Source organism: Aulonocara stuartgranti (assembly GCF_965226115.1).
Source record: "Aulonocara stuartgranti genome assembly, chromosome: 20".
NCBI lineage: Eukaryota > Metazoa > Chordata > Actinopteri > Cichliformes > Cichlidae > Aulonocara > Aulonocara stuartgranti.
Genome location: NC_138956.1, coordinates 8,365,820 through 8,382,141, shown reverse-complemented (window position 1 = coordinate 8,382,141; position 16,322 = coordinate 8,365,820). Strand labels below are relative to the sequence as shown.

The window sequence follows — 16,322 nt, the reverse complement described above, 5'->3', positions numbered from 1 at the left end:
TTTTGTGTATATGTAATACAACTCCCATTCGCTGGGGGCAGACGTGACAGCACGCACTCTTGACGTGAGCAGCAGCATTTCCTCCCGTTATGGACGTACCGGTTTGATGGTAGGGGAAACTGATACAGGAGCGGACGCTATGAACGGCCATAAGCTTATACAGTCGTGAAGCCAGATTTAGAGCTTACCGCAGATCAGCTGTGAAACAAACTCCTGTGAGAGGACGACCAGAAACGGCAACCAACCACGAGACTTAAAAAAATGTAGGTAACTTTGTGGTGGTAGGAAGCGACCGAAAAGGTGAACTTGTTGCTTTAGAATAAACTTAAAATGAGTTTCTTACTAATATTTAACTAGCGTCACTACGCACCCACGGGGTACTGCTTATTGACGCCTAAAGCTGTAAATAAGCACATGGGCATGCTAGCATGTCGCTGTGAATGAGAGTTCATTTAACTTGCATAGAAGTGGACGCCAATAAGGGAGGAGTAGATGACAAATATATATATATTTTAAAAAATACCCAGCTTATTTTTATATCAATATTTTATCTCAAATGTGCTTAATTATTTTACGATCAGGGGAGTTGTGGGCAGTGAAACATCGAATAACTACAACTCCCACAAAGCATACATTTCTGCTCTTGCTACTACCTGGGGGGAAAAAAACTTTTTGTCTGTAATAAATCTGTTTTCTGATTAACGAGAGCATTAAAACGGTATTACCACGTTTAGTTTAGCGTCTTACTTTCTTCCCTCTTTAAGGTACCCGATATTTATCTTGTTGCCCTCCCACCCCGTGTTATTTCTCACTATAAAGGTTTTTGGGCTATCTGGCCAAGGAAAAACATAAAAAGAAGCATCTTATAAGTGAGAGAGGTTAGAAAAAGGGAGTAATCCCTTATTTTTAAATCATACATGAGTAATAATATTAACGATATTGCTATATTTTAGTATTCTATTGTTGTATTTAATGAATGTACACTGCTGTACGCAGACATGAAACGCGGTTATACTACGCATGTGCAGAGGGCGACAACATTGAGTGTCTATTACGCATGCGCGAAACCTCTGAGCACGGAAAGTAACGTTTTTAGTAATTACTGTTCTTGTTGGAAAATCTGACATCCTCGCTTCATTCAGACGTCACATAATCACATCAGTGTTTTATGAAGAAGCGGGAGCTTTAGTGAAAAATAACGTAGGAAACACACAACTAAAGTTAGAGGCGTGGCTGTGATCGCAGTGTTCCCATAATGCATTGCGCGTGTGTAAACGTTTATAGTATATTTAATAATTTACCATGTAGCGTTTGTGTTTTCCTAAAAGGTAGCGTGAAATTTCCGAACAGTATTAGTTTGTGTCTGTTTAGTTGTGGCATTATTAAACGTTAAAGTGCGAACCGTAATAGAGACTGCTATGTCGGAGAATGGGGTCGGCCTGCCGCTCGTCTAGTCTCCAGTACACTCTTGTTTCTCTTCAGATCGTATAAATCTTTCGCCTTTTACTAAAGATTTCCGTGGAGTGGAACAATAAGAGTTTAATCTAATTTTTTGATGCCCTACGTTAGTGGGGCTTGTTTCACTGTGAAAAATTAATGTTTGTTTCTAAATGTTGGTCTATAAGTTCTGTTGGAAGTATCTCAGTGTGGTTTAGTGGTCTGTAAAACTGCTGTTTTTGGTATCAATCTGACACCAAGTAAATATAGGACCAGTACTGCCAATACTGACACTTTGCAACCCATAAAGGCAGTTTATGCACAAGATTGCAGTGTATGGCATGAATCATCATAGGTTTGCCATTTCTGAACATATTTAATAACCACTAAATCACTGTGATTCTTCAATAATGAGTTAACACAATAAAAAAAACACCTTTCAGATTTTCCTGCATTTTGATACTAGGTCTTTTGGAGACAAGAAATATGCATGTGCCTGTCTCTAAACCAAAGCACATGTTGTTTAACTGTGCTATAGGCTAGAGCCTATTGCACTAGTATCACCCAATACCAGGGGGGGTTTGCAATACTATTGACAGTTGAATCGAACTGCCAACCTTTAGTGTGGTTCTTGGTAATAGATAAAAGTGTTACTTTCAAAACGTCACTTTTCCATGTCCACCCCCTTCACAATAAAAGCCCAGATTTTGGCTGTCTTTTTGTACTAGTTTTACTAAATAAAGTAGTTTTGGTTCATTTGTTTTGTATTTTAAAATTAACTAATAAATGTTAGTTTTTTTGTTGTCATTTTCCTTATCAAATAACAGACCTATTCCTGTTTTGGTAGGGAATGTCTGCAAAGCATATATTGTGAAAGTTTATAAGACGATTGCATTAGTCTCTAAACATACGTTCCAAAAACAGCATAAGCTGTGACTTCAGTTGAATTTGAATTTCGCAAACACACACACACACAGTCAGATAAAAGTGGACCTCTTTACAGAAACAACAAAACTTACATAGAGCACACAAAACACTGCTGTTGATTTAAACATAATATGGAAATGTCAGTCATTTTAATGCAAAATCCGAAAAAGAATAAGGTTTCTTTTACTCTCGAGCAGTGACAGGAAGTTTCCAACCTCTGTTTTTCATCATACCCGATGTAAGTGTTGTGGCTTCAATACTGAATATAATTAAAGTTTAAAAGGCAGAGTCAGACATCAAAAAGAAGGTAGTCAGTGCCTTATTCAGTAAACTCCCATTTCCTGTTGAAGGAGAGTATGTGAAGTAGCATTGCATAGCCAGTAACACATTCAAATCAGTTTGACAGTCAGCTGTTTCGTTTCAGCATTTCTCTCTTGGTGAGTTATTTATTTATTTATTTAGTCCAAGAAAAACTTAAATTAAAAACGACTGCAATGTTTTTCTCACTGTCAGTCATTTTTCACATTTTGCATGCACGACTTGGGGTGAACCCAGTTTTGCTTCTTCTTTAAGACCACTTTAATTACTGGTTTGTGACTCTAATGTGGACGACTTGACTATAATTTAAAATAACATATATATAGAGATATACTGCAGTGTGAATGCATTTGGGTTTTTTACATAAGAAGCAAGTACAGCTTGGCTTTGAGTTGAATTAGCTGGATTAGTTCGTTTCAGCGTCAGTTTGTGCTGACTAAACTGCACTTCAGCCTTTCTGAAGAAGCACTGTGGTGAAACTGTGACAGATAACTACTGCTTCCCCATTTAGAATGATAACAGCTATTAAACATCAGGACCTCAGCGTACATGAACAGAATCTATTCATCAGTTAAACGCTCTCACATCTCAAGCGCACATAAAAATGCATGAGCGCGGCTATGATTGCACTTTGATGTGTATTTGAGAATTGCGATATTAATTGTGAGGCAGTTTAAATCCACAGTGTGGATTTGAACCAAATGGACTTCACACGTAGGCTTACACTTACACTACAGATCAGAAGTTTGAGCTCTTTGTAGTATTTAAAGGAGAGTGAGACAAGATCTCAGCATATGATACTCCAGCATGTCGTAGATAAAATGGAACTTAAAAGTCGGTTCAGTCACACCCCCACATCACATCTCTCACATCATACTTGGTAAGTGATGCGAGAGATGTATTTTTGGATGAGGGTGTCTAGTGAATTATATTACTATATATACATTTGCTGTTTCTGGTGTGGTTTTGAAAGCAAATGAATGCCTTCATCTCTAATCCTTGCTCGCACTGCCTGTTGGGTAACAGACACAGTGTTTTAACCACTCAGCTAAGGAGGAACTGCATGCTTGAGACACTTCCTGATATTTTCACACTTAACCATAGAAGGTAAATGGAGACTGACTTGAAACCCTGATCGTCGCAGGTCTGAACCCGTAACGTCAACGTCCGACGATCCGAGGCGACAAAACTTCTACGAGGTCTCAACACTGGATGGAGACGTTAAAGAGAAGCTACACGTAGTCTCCGAGCAGCCAGAGAAGGTCCACGCCGTTCCCATCCACCAGCGTCCCGACCTGCTCGTTCCCTGCGCAGACCTCGTCAACTGCGAGTGGCAGAGGAGCCAGGCCGCCCGGGTTCACTCTCTCCAAAAATCCTGCTCAGAGTTTCCTGTCAACCTGGTCCTCCTGCAGGGCCGCGGGGAGACTGAGAGGCTACTCGGCCACGCCAGGCTGTCTCGGGTCGTGGGTCACAGCGGCAGCCTTTTTGTCGAGTCAGTAGTTGTGTCCGAGGCGGAGCGAGGCAAGGGCTATGGCCGCACTCTGATGGAGAAGACCGAACGTTACGCCAGAAGTCGAGGGTTCAAGCGTCTCTGTCTGACCACCCACGATAAGCAGCACTTCTACGCCCACCTTGGCTATGTGCTGTCGACACCAGTGCAGAACGCGGGGGCCATGACGGCATTCATTCCCATGGAGACGCTTCTGAGGTTCTCCCGAATGCCGAGTGAGGAAACGAGCGTGCAGACGCAAACAAAGATGCACGCTCAAGGGGACAGAGACTCAGGAGGTGGTTGTGCTGTACGGTCGCCTCCATCCTTTAGTTTACCTCCTCCTCCACCACCTCCTCCTCCTCCCACTATCCCTCGTCCTCCCCCTCCTCCTCAGTGTGCAGGGCAGTGTGTAGTTCAGACTCTGACTGAAACTCCGTACAGAGATGCCAAAGGACTTCCCATCTACTGGATGCACAAGGACATTTGATGATCGCTGTCAGATACACACCAAAAGACAGAAATAAGCACAAACTCACAAAACACACACATATTGGAAGAAGAAGTGTGACATAGAAAGAACTGTGCTAGCAAACCAAAGAAGTAAACACTCGCACTCAACACTTTTACTTTTTCCACGTCACAGTTTGCAGAAGTATTTCCCAACACCTGTGAACAGATGCTGCGTGTGAACCCAGCTGCATGTGTACCTGTACGTCTGCATCGCTGCACTGAGTAAAAGAGAAATGATGGTGAACATAAGGACCCAGCAAGAAACTGGGGATAAACTTTAATGCTTCAGTTTCACTCAAGAATGTACTTTTTTTTATTGTAGTGACTGATGTTTGAGCCTAACTCTGTACAGTGTAGCCTGGGTGATACACAGACGGGATCTGCAGCAGCAGAATTAAACTCATCGGTTCAGTTTGCTGTGTTTACTTGAAAAGAGCTTAAATAATTGTAATTATTACAACCAGTACAGCTGAGCAAAGCATAAACGTGACTCCCCTGCTCCCAGCTTCCAATGCGGGACCTTGGCACAGCAGAATTTACAGCCCAGAGTGTGTTATGTGTTTTTTTTCTGGCAGTTAAGCGAATTAACTGCAGGCAGGAGCGCACACTCGCTGCAGATTATGGTTATATCGTAATAAATATTACATATTTTCCTTGTTGTTGTTTTTTTTTATGTGTTTTGTAATCCGGGTTTTGAGGTTTGATTGAAACAAGAATAAATTAAAGATCATGACTATTTCCTATTGCTGTGAGACTGCTTGACTTCCATAAAAATGTGTTTTGGTCCCCAAATGTCGAGAAAAGGTGGCGCTGTCGCCGCTTCATGCGCAAAAGCGCAGCGCGGTGGTCATGTTAAAGGCGCTTTTAGTGCTCCGTTGAGTAGAAAAGCGCAATATAAGAATCAGTCCAATTACCGTTTAGCCTTACACATCAGTGGGGCCACACAGCTACAGCGATGGGGCACGCCTATCACTGTTCGGCACCGAGTGCGCGCGGAGAATCCAGGTTAGCGCTGGGGAGAGGGAAAAAAATCCCTCAAGCAGAATCTAATCTGAGCTCTAATCGGATGAGAGGGTGACTCACATCTCTCACCTCAGTGAAATATCAGTCTATCCCGGACTGTCTGAATGGCGGCATCAGTGTAACGTTTAAGGAAAGGGGGCGGAGCTCGATGCGCAACAGGTGCGAGGCTGCAGTTTCATCTTTGCAGCTCTTAGCCCAAAGATGCACACCGTCTACCTCCACCTGTCCATGTCTCAACTCCAATCGCTTCATCTGGAGTTCTTCGGCCGTAAGCTGGCTGTGCATTCAGCAGGAACTAGAAGCTCCACGTCGGCTTTGACTGCTTCCCCTGCAGCGGATACACCAGCAGCGCCAGCTCCCCTCCTGTTTCCTCACATTGAGAAAGGTTTGAAGTGAGAAAAACTAAAAAATAAGCTTTTCTGCGTTTGTTGAGCTGCTTTGATGTAGAATTTTTCGCAGAATAATGCGAATCACAGTCATTGTTGCACTCAGTGATAAATACTTCATATCTGCAGTGACAGCTTGGACCAGTGCAGATATAACCAATCTCAACCACTTAAGTAACTTGTTGCCCATCAGTCTTCCAAAAATCTGTCTGCTGCTGTTATTTTCTCATGTTGTTTTTATTTGGTTCATTGAAATGTTAAAGATTTCTTACAGTGGGTGAAAAATGATTGGAATAAAGAGACTTTCTTATCATTATAGCTTTGACTGGTCTTTATTTTTGCATTTCTTATCATGTTTTTCTGTCAGATAAAAGCCCGTACTTGTATATACAAAGTTAACCATTTAAATGCAGAAAAGTTCATCAGGACGATTTCTTTCTCCTGCCAGGAAGGACACATCTGTGGGTGAGCAGCCATGGAGCTGTCTCTCCTCCTCCTCCCCGTCTTCTTCATCTCTTCCCTCCATTGCAACTCGCTGCCACAGAATTCCCCCCAGGCGGATGCCTTCATCGGCACCTCGCTGCAAGCTGTGGCTGCAGCTCATCCCATCCTGCAGAACCAGCCTTTCATCCTGGTGTGGAACATGCCCACGGCAAACTGTCCACAGCGATACAACATCCACCTGGACCTGGGAGACTTTCATATTGTGGAGAACAAGAAGGAGCGCTTCCAGGGACAGGTGATCGTCCCTCATCCATTTATTTTACTGATATTCTACTTTAAAACCATAGAAAGAGGGCTGGTGAGGGCACTGTAACAGTAACAAGGATTAAATGTAGAGATGGCACGATACCACTTTTTTATGTCCGATACCGATACCGATATCATAAATTTGGATATCTGCCGATACCGATATGAATCCGATATAGTGTTTTTTAATCAACAAAACTGTTTTTTAAATATCTTGCTGCATTTTGTATAAGTTCATACTCAAGTTTAAAACAACAACTACACTAAAGCTATTCTGTTATACCTGTATGCAAAAAAAATATTTCATAGTTCAGCAATACTGATCAATCTAATAAACTTAAACCTACACCATCCTCCCTATTCTGGTATTTTAAAGAGTACTTAGCATATATATTAAGCAACCTAACTAATAGGGTTCCAACTCCCAGCAACAATAAAAATAAATAAATAAAAAATAGGGAACCACCCCTCACGCTCCACCTCATGATGCTTAATCGACGTAATCAACCTTAATTTGATGCAGTGTGAAAAAAAATGCACAGAAATCAATTATTTTTCAAGAAATATTAAATAGATTCAACATCTTTCTTCAACAAAATTGCAGACTGCACAGATGGTACCTTCCCAAAGGAAAAAGTACTATAGCTTACTAGGGTATATATATTAGACTTAATAGTTACTATATACAGTAATTGACTTCTATTCATTTTACATCAAATTAAAACTTTGGGTGTCAGATAATTATTTATTAAAAGCTAGACATTTTAAATGAGAATAAGAAAGAAAAGTATGTCTTTGTGCCCCCTTTTCCCTGTTCATGCCCTATCGGCCCCCCTGGCTAAACTTTGCTAGATCCGCCCCTGCACAGTTACCAGCGTCAGCTACGTAGAAAAAGATCCTGGAGTAGAAAGTAATATTAAATACATTCTAACAACAGCTGATCAAGCTTAAACGTGCTGCTGTTGTTCAGCCGCTGGTTTCCTCTTTCTGGTGCAAAGTGGGCCAAAAGCAAACTAGAGACACGGACTCGCGACAGAAAAGCCGATCAGCTGATCGTTAAGCAGTTTCATGATTGAAGTAGCAGCAGGAGAGGCAGTCGTTTGTTAAGCTTAACGCAGGAATGCTTTACAAACATTCAGAGATGGACTTACACACTTGCTTTACTTCTCTCGGGATAACTTTATCGGAGATGGGGTTGCTAGCGAAGCTCCACATGCTATCCAGACCACCGACAGGTCCCGCATGCCACAGCCGCTCTATCACGTGATGCATACTGCTCCAACGTGCTAACGTTCTGAGGTGAGTTAGGGGGTGTTGCAAGTTTTGTGAGGTGCTTTCGTGATATTTAATGGATCGGATTACATTTTTTATTTTTCTCCGATATCCGATCCAGTAATTTAGGTCAGTATCGGACCGATACCGATACGTAATATCGGATCGGTCCATCTCTAATTAAATGTGCAATAAATCCAAAACAAGTGAAAAAGGGAAAATGTTTGATTTTCCAGAAAATGACCATCTTCTACCGCGACCACTTGGGAAAATATCCATACCTCTCCCGAAATGGCAAGAAAGTGAATGGAGGACTCCCTCAGCTCAGCGACCTGGCCTCTCACCTCTCCCTCACGGTGACGCAGCTGTCCGACCTCCTGCTACCAGATTTTAGCGGCCTAGCTGTCATCGACTGGGAGGAATGGAGACCGTTGTGGGAGACGAACTTTGGATCTAAGCTGGAGTACCGGAGGTTGTCCAAACTGCTGGTGAAACAGGAGCAACCAGATCTTTCAGAGCGGGCAGTGACATCGCTGGCGAGGCAGATGTTTGAGGAGAGCGCTCGGAAGTTCATGGAAGAGACACTCCAGTCTGCGGTCGGAGAACGCCCCAAAGGCTTCTGGGGGTTTTATGGTTTTCCCGCCTGCTTTAACAAGAACAAGAGAAAGACAGGTTGGTCTAACACTAACGTTGAACACGTTGGTTTTCTAGCAATCTGAACAATAATGACAACTCCTTTTGTACCGATGATACAGGCTGATCTCTGTCTTTTATTTGTATTTCTGTGTGATCAGATAAAACTTACACAGGACGCTGCCTCAGGGGGACCAGGCAGCAGAATGATGAGCTGTCCTGGCTTTGGACTAAGTCCTCCGCTCTCTACCCCAGCATCTACCTGCCACAGAAACTGGCAGGGTCTGCAGATGCAGCTCTAATGGTCAGGTACAAGAAAATCAGCAAGAAATGCATTCACTTACACTCTGCTGCCTCAGGCACTCACATATCCAATCATGACAAGGGTATGAGCAGTCCTGTCATTTAGCTTTTGTTAGCCATGATGGCCAGACAGGTGGTTTCGCTTACTCACGGGTTGCTCTGTCTTCTTTAACCAGACACAGACTGCTGGAGGCTTTGAGGGTGGCGTCAGGTTGGCCATATCACAACAACACCGACCACGCCACACCCGTCCTCCCCTACGCCAGGCTAGCATTCACACACTCACTCAAGTTTCTCAGTAAGGTAGGACTTTTTTAGCATACATCACATAATATTAAGATTTTAAATATGTGGCATGACAAACTGTGTGTGTGTGTGCGTGTGTGTGTGTGTGTGTGTGTGTGTGTGTGTGTGTGTGTGTGTGTGTGTGTGTGTGTGCGTGTGTGTGCAGATGGACCTGGAGCACACACTTGGAGAGAGTGCATCACTGGGGGCAGCTGGAGTTGTGCTGTGGGGAGAACTGAAATTCGCCAAAAACAAGGTGTGCATGTGAGAAAACATTATCAGTGTGTGTGTGTGTGCGCCTATGTGTAACCATATTGATCTTCCCAAACCATCCAGAAACAGTGCGTTCTCCTCAGAGACTACGTCCACAATGTCTTGGGTCCCTTCGTTCGATCTCTGAGGTCTGACGCAGAGCGCTGCAGCCTCCAGGTTTGCCACGGCAATGGACGCTGCACCAGGAGACACCTGGGCTCTGGCCACCGGCTCAGTGACTCTTCCAAACATTTCCAGAAACACTTCATGTGTCATTGCTACCAAGGCTGGACAGGGCAGGGGTGCCAAGACAAGAAGAGCGAGAGCAGAGAGGAGGAAGATTGACCTGAGCTTTTTTGTTACGGTGCTGTCCATTTATGAGTTCATGGGGATAATAATACTACTAATGGAAGTTACAGTTTTGAGCAATGTAGTCCAAGTTCATTTTAATTTCATTAGTCCAAAGTTGTTGTTTTTTTTTTTTAAATCTTCTCTGCCCTTTCTGTTTTCCAGTGCAACCAGTTGTTAACACCTTGCTGTAAATCCTTTGCATTCCTATTTATGGAGTCATCTCTTGATTGTAAACTTTAACAATGATACACCTACCTCCGCAGAGGTTGTGAAGTTGGTACCCATGGAGATAATTCTGCCATCATGCACTTTAATAGTCTCCTGTGGTCTTTCAGTTGTTTAGACTTTTTGGCTGTTTCTGTGGTCGTGTGTCATAAATGAAAGGAAGAAAAGAAACTGTGTTTGGCTACATTAAAGGGACCTGTACTTAAATTTGACTCTAATGGACTTTGCATAGGAAGACTAAAGTGTAATGTTTTACTGTTGCAAGATTTTTTTTTTCTCAACCAATAGTAAAATAGTGTCTTGTTACCATGGAAGAAAAGACACATTTTAAACTTGACATGTGTACATAAAATCTGACTGAAAAATCCAATCAAACATCACCATGAACGACAGAACACTGTAAATAAACGACTTGGTGAAAACACGTAACTATACATTTACCCAGTCATACAATACATACTTGACAAAGTTGATGAAATCAGAAGTCCGTTTAATTTTCTGGCCGTCCACAGCGTTTGTACTTTATGTGTTTCCTGTGATGCCCACAGTGAGTCACCCAAAACGACTGACAGCACAGTATAAAAACAGCTTGTACGTTTTTAGACACAGTGGCAATGACATAATGGTCTCACACAGGCACGTGCAGAGGGGGGGGGCTAGAGGGGCTTGAGCACCCGCCCCTTTCCTGATGGGTTCCCAAAGTGCCCTTTTGTTGAGGCAACTTTTTAAAAAATATATATATATATATATATTTTTAATGTGTGTGTGCGTGCGGAGTCCTGTCTGTGCCCCTCAACAATAATGTTTAACTATTAATCACAGTTTTGCTAAATAAAAGGATCTGGCTTGTATTAGTCACATGATCACATTTAACCAATGATCGCCCTTGACGGCAGAACGCGCTAGTTACGAGCCGGGAACGAGCTCACAAAGAGCACGCGCATTTTTTGCGGTCCGGAGCTGTAGGAGAAACACAAGTTAACTCAGAGACACAGACTTACTATATTTCTTCCATACAGACTGATGCCACAAAACCAGTAAGTAGGTGTACAGCGTACACTGTAGTGTGTAGCACCGAGGAGTATTAGCTAGTGATGGGCAGATGAAGCTTCATGAAGCACTGAAGCTTTTCATCCAATTGGTTCACCCCAGCACAAAGCTTCTTGAAGCTTCATTTGCTCTAGTAGGACACCTACTGGACGTAAAAATATTAGTTGGCATGAATTTGAAGAGTGTGGCCTTTTGCACACAGCCTGTAAGTGTCAACAACAAAAGGAGTGTGTAAAACATGTATATTGTAGTGATGGCAGTATACTGTGTATATTTATACTGGCAGTATGGAAAATGATTATTTGGAAATGCTTAAAATGGAAATGATCATTTACTGTGAGGTGAGGTGTGGTTGGGTAGCTCTAGTAATAAATAATAATGTAAGGATTCTGGATTAGCACCATGGTGCCCATAGTATATACAGTATTCTGAACAAGGTCTAAAATGTCACTGTGTGTGCGTGCATGTGTGTGTTTTATGTATATGGATTATTTTAAATTATTACTCATGATATAACATTGTCCAGACATGCCTGGTAAGGACATGAGGAGGAAACAGAGCTGTGTGAGGCTACTAAAGGCAGTGCTATAACATTTTTCTGTCATCATTTTATTATAGATTAAGTGCAGGAGTTGTTAGGTGTGGATAATTAGATTATAGTTTATTGCAATAGGAAGTTGTGCCTTGTTCTCAGAAAGACAGCAAGTGGAGAGTGATATATGAGAAGATGGGATGGAAGGAAGAAGAGAAGCAAAGAGTGATTCACAGGCAGAGCCTAAGTGCTGTCACCAATCTTTGCATTTAGTTATTATCTCGTGACATTTGTTTAATCAGCTACCATCTCTCCTATGGACTTTTTAATGTCTACAGTCTCAGATCAACACAGCCCTGCCCTCCAGCACTATCCACAGCAACCCCTCAACAGCAACATTGTACCCATCAGGTAAAACATCGGCTACGTTTGCTTTGCCTTGTTGCCCATATTAGATTCTTGATGAATGTGTGTTGTTGTTATTCAGCCTGGCTCAATGTGCCCCTTTTTAGCTTTAAGCATCTGCCCCTTTAAACCTCTCTGCACGGCCCTGGTCTGACATTATTTCAAGCAATGTGAGATCAACCACTTCCCTTCTGCCACACTGCCACCATTAAACAAAAGCTTTATTTAAAAGTCCTTCTCAAATAATCCTAGTAAGCCTAGAAGTTGTTTTTCAGAAAACTCCAATCTCATATTTCTACGGTAATAATCTGAAAACGCTGTCGGTGTTTTGTTTTCTGTGCATATCTTCCTCACGTCCCTCCTGTCGCTCTCTTGGCTGTCAGGTTGTGCCTGAGTGCGTGCAGCTCTTGGATCAGCAGTGACAGCTCTGTGGCTGCAGCCTCTTTTTCTCTCACCGCCTCCGTCAGCATCCGTATTGCGCCGCCCTGCTGGACTGGAAGAGGAGCAGCCAACAATAAATGTTTGCTTTTGTTTGCACATTTCTTTTATTTTTTTCTATTTATTTTTTATCTCACCTAAGAAGTAAAAAATGAGTAACACTGTGAGCAGAAGCAAAGTGATGATAGCGCAGCCCATGGCATAGGCCCGGGATGAACTTGGCGTCAGCATGTCCTGCAGTCGGCTCTGCCAGGATTTGCTGCCTGGGTGGCCTCTTTGATTGGCAGCTGTCGTGTCGCAGGTGTAAATGTTCCCATTTGGCGAAGGTGTGTACACCGGACGAGGAGCCCTCATTCCTGAAATCGCATTTTGTCAGAGTCAGTGTTTTAATGTGTCATCGCACTGTGGATGGTGTGTTTGGGGTGATTTTACCTTTGTGGCTGTGCTCGGGGTGTGTTCGGTGGAGGTCGTTGATGGAATCGACAGAATGCAGCTCGATCTCGGTGAGATCTCTGTCGCTGACTCTGTAGAACTGAGGAGTGGTCTGGGTGGAAGAGGGCCTCGACATGTCTCCTTGTCTTGAGAGAAAAATCAGGAGGAAAATATGCTCACTGTTTGCTCCAAAAGGCTCAACTAATGAGCAATTCCTTTGTTGATCATTTAAATGAGAGGTGCTGCAATCTTGGAATAGTTCTGAAATGCAAAGAGAGGCTGTGCAATTTTAAAGTTCCATAATAATAATACATTTGAAGCTTGGGTCTGTAAAGATTATGTTTCTCTACCAGAGCTCTGTTCCTATGGAACAAGCTCAGACCTTAACTCAGTCATCAACCTTCGTCCGTTCTCTCCCATAGTTTGTGTTTGGTTCTCATCTCTCTGTGCTCTCCATAAGGTGGCTTTACCGAAATCTCTTCCTGTTAAAACACAGATCTTCCTTCCTACTGTCACCTGCATGCTCACAGGGGATTATCTGATGTTTGAGGTTTCCTTTCTAATATTGCTTTCCTTCTTGAAGTGAATGCTGCTGCGCGTTGGTGGTATGTAGGTAAATTTTAACTAAACTGATCTCAGTCACTGCCTTTGGAAAGTGGACCACAGCTGCATGAAAAAAGATTTTCATAAAATATGACCAAAAACATTGTACGATTTTTCAAGTCCTTAAAGTAGTAAAATAGGCCCAGATTAAGTAAGTGAAGCATTAGATTCAGACTGGGTTATTTATCAGTGAAAATGTGCCAGTATTACACAACTTTCAGTGAAGATTTTTAAGCCCTTGCTTTCAGTATCTGTAGATTGCTTTAATCCTACACACCATCTTGGAGGAATTTTATCCCATACAGAAAAGCTTTAGGATGTTGGTGGGATTCCTCGGATGCTCAATTCAGGAACATTTCTACTGGGTTAAGGTCAGGTCAGGACTTTGACTGCTCAAACCCCCAAAATTCATAACCCAGAGTTAGTTAAACTCCAGGGATATCACTCTGTCCAGTTAGGAAGCTTCAACCACGTCTGACAGTTTGCTCAGAAACATGTACATGAGTAACCCAATCAATGATATTGTGTGCTTCTCCTGTTCCTCCTGCTGGGTTGAAGCGCTTCCACAGCCATTTCCAGCTCTTCTTAAGTAACTGCATGTTACCTGGCATCTCCTCCACACTCTGGAGACTGTGCTGACCTGCAAACCTTTTTGTGATGGCATTTATGAAGGTGCCATCCCGGAGGAGCTAGATTACACATGTAGTCACAAGAACACTAGGAAAAAAAGCAAAACTAAAAAAAAAGGGATAAGGACAGAGAAAGAGTCTATAACATCTGCAAAACAATTCCTTTTTGGGGGTTGTCTTGTTTTTGCTTCTCTGGTGAATCTGTTGTCACTTTCAGTGAAAGGATTTGAAATGGATTCATAATGGTTTATACCTACTAAATGAACACACTGACATCCCTGAGGTTAAACAACACCACCCTCTTTCATGCTGTAGATAGGAGAATAATGTGTCAACCTTTACTCAAACACAACATTTGCTCCACAGAGGTTGTTAGAGAAGCCTTCAGTGGCTTAGATGCTATATCCTACATTGCTTTGTGACTTCCTGGACTATCACATGACTGGTTCTCCTGGTTTCTCTCATGCCACTGAAATTCCCAGTCTTTTTGGAGCCTGGTTAAATGAAATGAGGACACAGATACTAAATAAGTAAACACAGATTAGGTCTTTTTTGGAGGGAAGAAGTTTGTGATATATTCTGCTGGTGGAATAAAGCAGCAGGTGATGGCTCGGGGTATGAGGGTTGCCTATTTGAAGAGAAAACACACAGGTCAAATGGGCAGCTGATTAATCAGAGCTATTATTAAAGCTGGCTGCCTAACCGATAAAGGCACAGTGCTGCTTGAATTTCAGACAAGGGCCAAAGGATGTTTCTATCTAGAGACTAACATAATTCTAAGTGGGATACAGGATTTTATGAACCCACCTAAATAATGTAAACTCATGGACCTGAGCAGATTTCTTTTACTTTTTAAGTACAAAAAAGTAACATTTTCTTCTCACCTACCTTGTGTCACCATAAACAAATGCTGTGTTAGATTTTGTCTCTTCTCGTCAGTCACTCTTCTTGCTCCCCCAGTTCTCACACATCCAGACACTCGATGGCCAAAACATATGGCTGCACCCAGTGGCGCAGCAGTTAAATCAATTCAATCTCCCGATGGGTCTTTCAGGGGCCACACTGTGACAAAATAAATCCAAATAAACTCCCGTTCAATCCCAGCAGTAAAATCTTAATATTTTAAAGCCAAAGGGAAAGCGTAGATTTTTCCCAAGGGTCCTTCTGCTCCTGAGTGTCACTGAGCAACTGCAGGATGCCCCAGAGCCACCCCTCCTACTACTAACTATGTTTGTGTGTCTGATTTAGCCCACCCTAGTTTTTTTCACCCCTGCTCCAAGCATGCTTGTGCACACGCCCCAGCTTTCCAGGCCTTAAAGGCCTAAAATAGCAGAAGGAACACGGGGTTATTATTAGCTGCTCAGCCAAAAGGATGACTCAAAGATCTGGGTGGAGGGCATGATGGGGGTACAGAGGGATAAACACACTCATAAATACTCACAAGGACAAATATCACAGTCTGGCAGCTTCACCTGGCCAAAATATCCTCTCAAGTGTGAGAATCAAGAATGGATGCTGTAGTGTGTACGTAGAGGGTGGAGTAACTGTGTGTCATGCTAAACTGAATGCTGATAAAGGATGTTAGGCTCATTATGAAAAATCATCAAAATGTGCTTTGAAAACAATGAAAGCAATGGCTCAATGGGGCCCATTTAATATCCTCTCTGTTTCTTTCATTCTTGATCATTGAACGAGAGCAAGAAATCTGCATAGTCTTCAGATTCAATGCTTTTTTTTTTCAGGCTTTTCTTCGCTAGTTATGCTAAAAGATTTTTGGTATTGAATAAAAATATTGACACTGCACGAGGCTCTGAAAATCAGGTTTTACTTTATGTGAGAGCAGAAACACTCCAGAGCTAAACATTTCCACATTTATTAAACTGAGCTGATATACATATAATAATTTTTATTTTGAATTTAGTCTCCCAAAGAAAGAGAACTTTAAGGATTTGTTGTTTATGTGTAAAACAACAGAATTTCATGAAGCTGATGTAAACAAATGTTTTTTTAAATTATTTTATTTTATTTTATGAATGAAGTGGGAAGCCAGTAATATCTCAGGTAACACC

The 16,322-nt window shown here is 42.3% G+C and overlaps 2 protein-coding genes across 5 annotated transcripts; one reads left to right on the top strand and one right to left on the bottom strand.

Moving 5' to 3' along the window:
- Nucleotides 1-68: 68 nt before the first annotated feature.
- On the top strand, nucleotides 69-10,593 carry hyal3 (hyaluronidase 3). 4 transcript variants are annotated; one of them, XM_082518429.1, is made up of 7 exons: nucleotides 69-263; nucleotides 6,542-6,832; nucleotides 8,352-8,787; nucleotides 8,910-9,057; nucleotides 9,228-9,354; nucleotides 9,503-9,592; nucleotides 9,673-10,593. In XM_082518429.1, the coding sequence occupies exons 2-7, from the start codon at nucleotides 6,569-6,571 to the stop codon at nucleotides 9,931-9,933; spliced, it is 1,326 nt and encodes a 441-aa protein (XP_082374555.1). In that variant the 5' UTR covers nucleotides 69-263; nucleotides 6,542-6,568; the 3' UTR covers nucleotides 9,934-10,593. The 4 variants fall into 4 exon arrangements, with proteins under 4 accessions (XP_082374555.1, XP_082374557.1, XP_082374554.1 ...); XM_082518431.1 differs by lacking the exon at nucleotides 69-263 and adding an exon at nucleotides 2,650-2,801; XM_082518428.1 differs by lacking the exon at nucleotides 69-263 and adding an exon at nucleotides 5,790-6,092.
- Nucleotides 10,594-12,501: 1,908 nt separating this feature from the next.
- LOC309697703 (uncharacterized protein) lies at nucleotides 12,502-16,295 on the bottom strand (the record flags this gene model as incomplete). Its single annotated transcript, XM_082519821.1, has 4 exons — nucleotides 15,142-16,295; nucleotides 13,022-13,167; nucleotides 12,727-12,945; nucleotides 12,502-12,644 (listed from the first exon to the last, which is right to left on the bottom strand). Exons 2-4 carry the CDS (start codon nucleotides 13,155-13,157, stop codon nucleotides 12,502-12,504), a joined length of 498 nt encoding a protein of 165 aa, XP_082375947.1. The 5' UTR covers nucleotides 13,158-13,167; nucleotides 15,142-16,295.
- Between the last annotated feature and the right edge of the window lie 27 nt (nucleotides 16,296-16,322).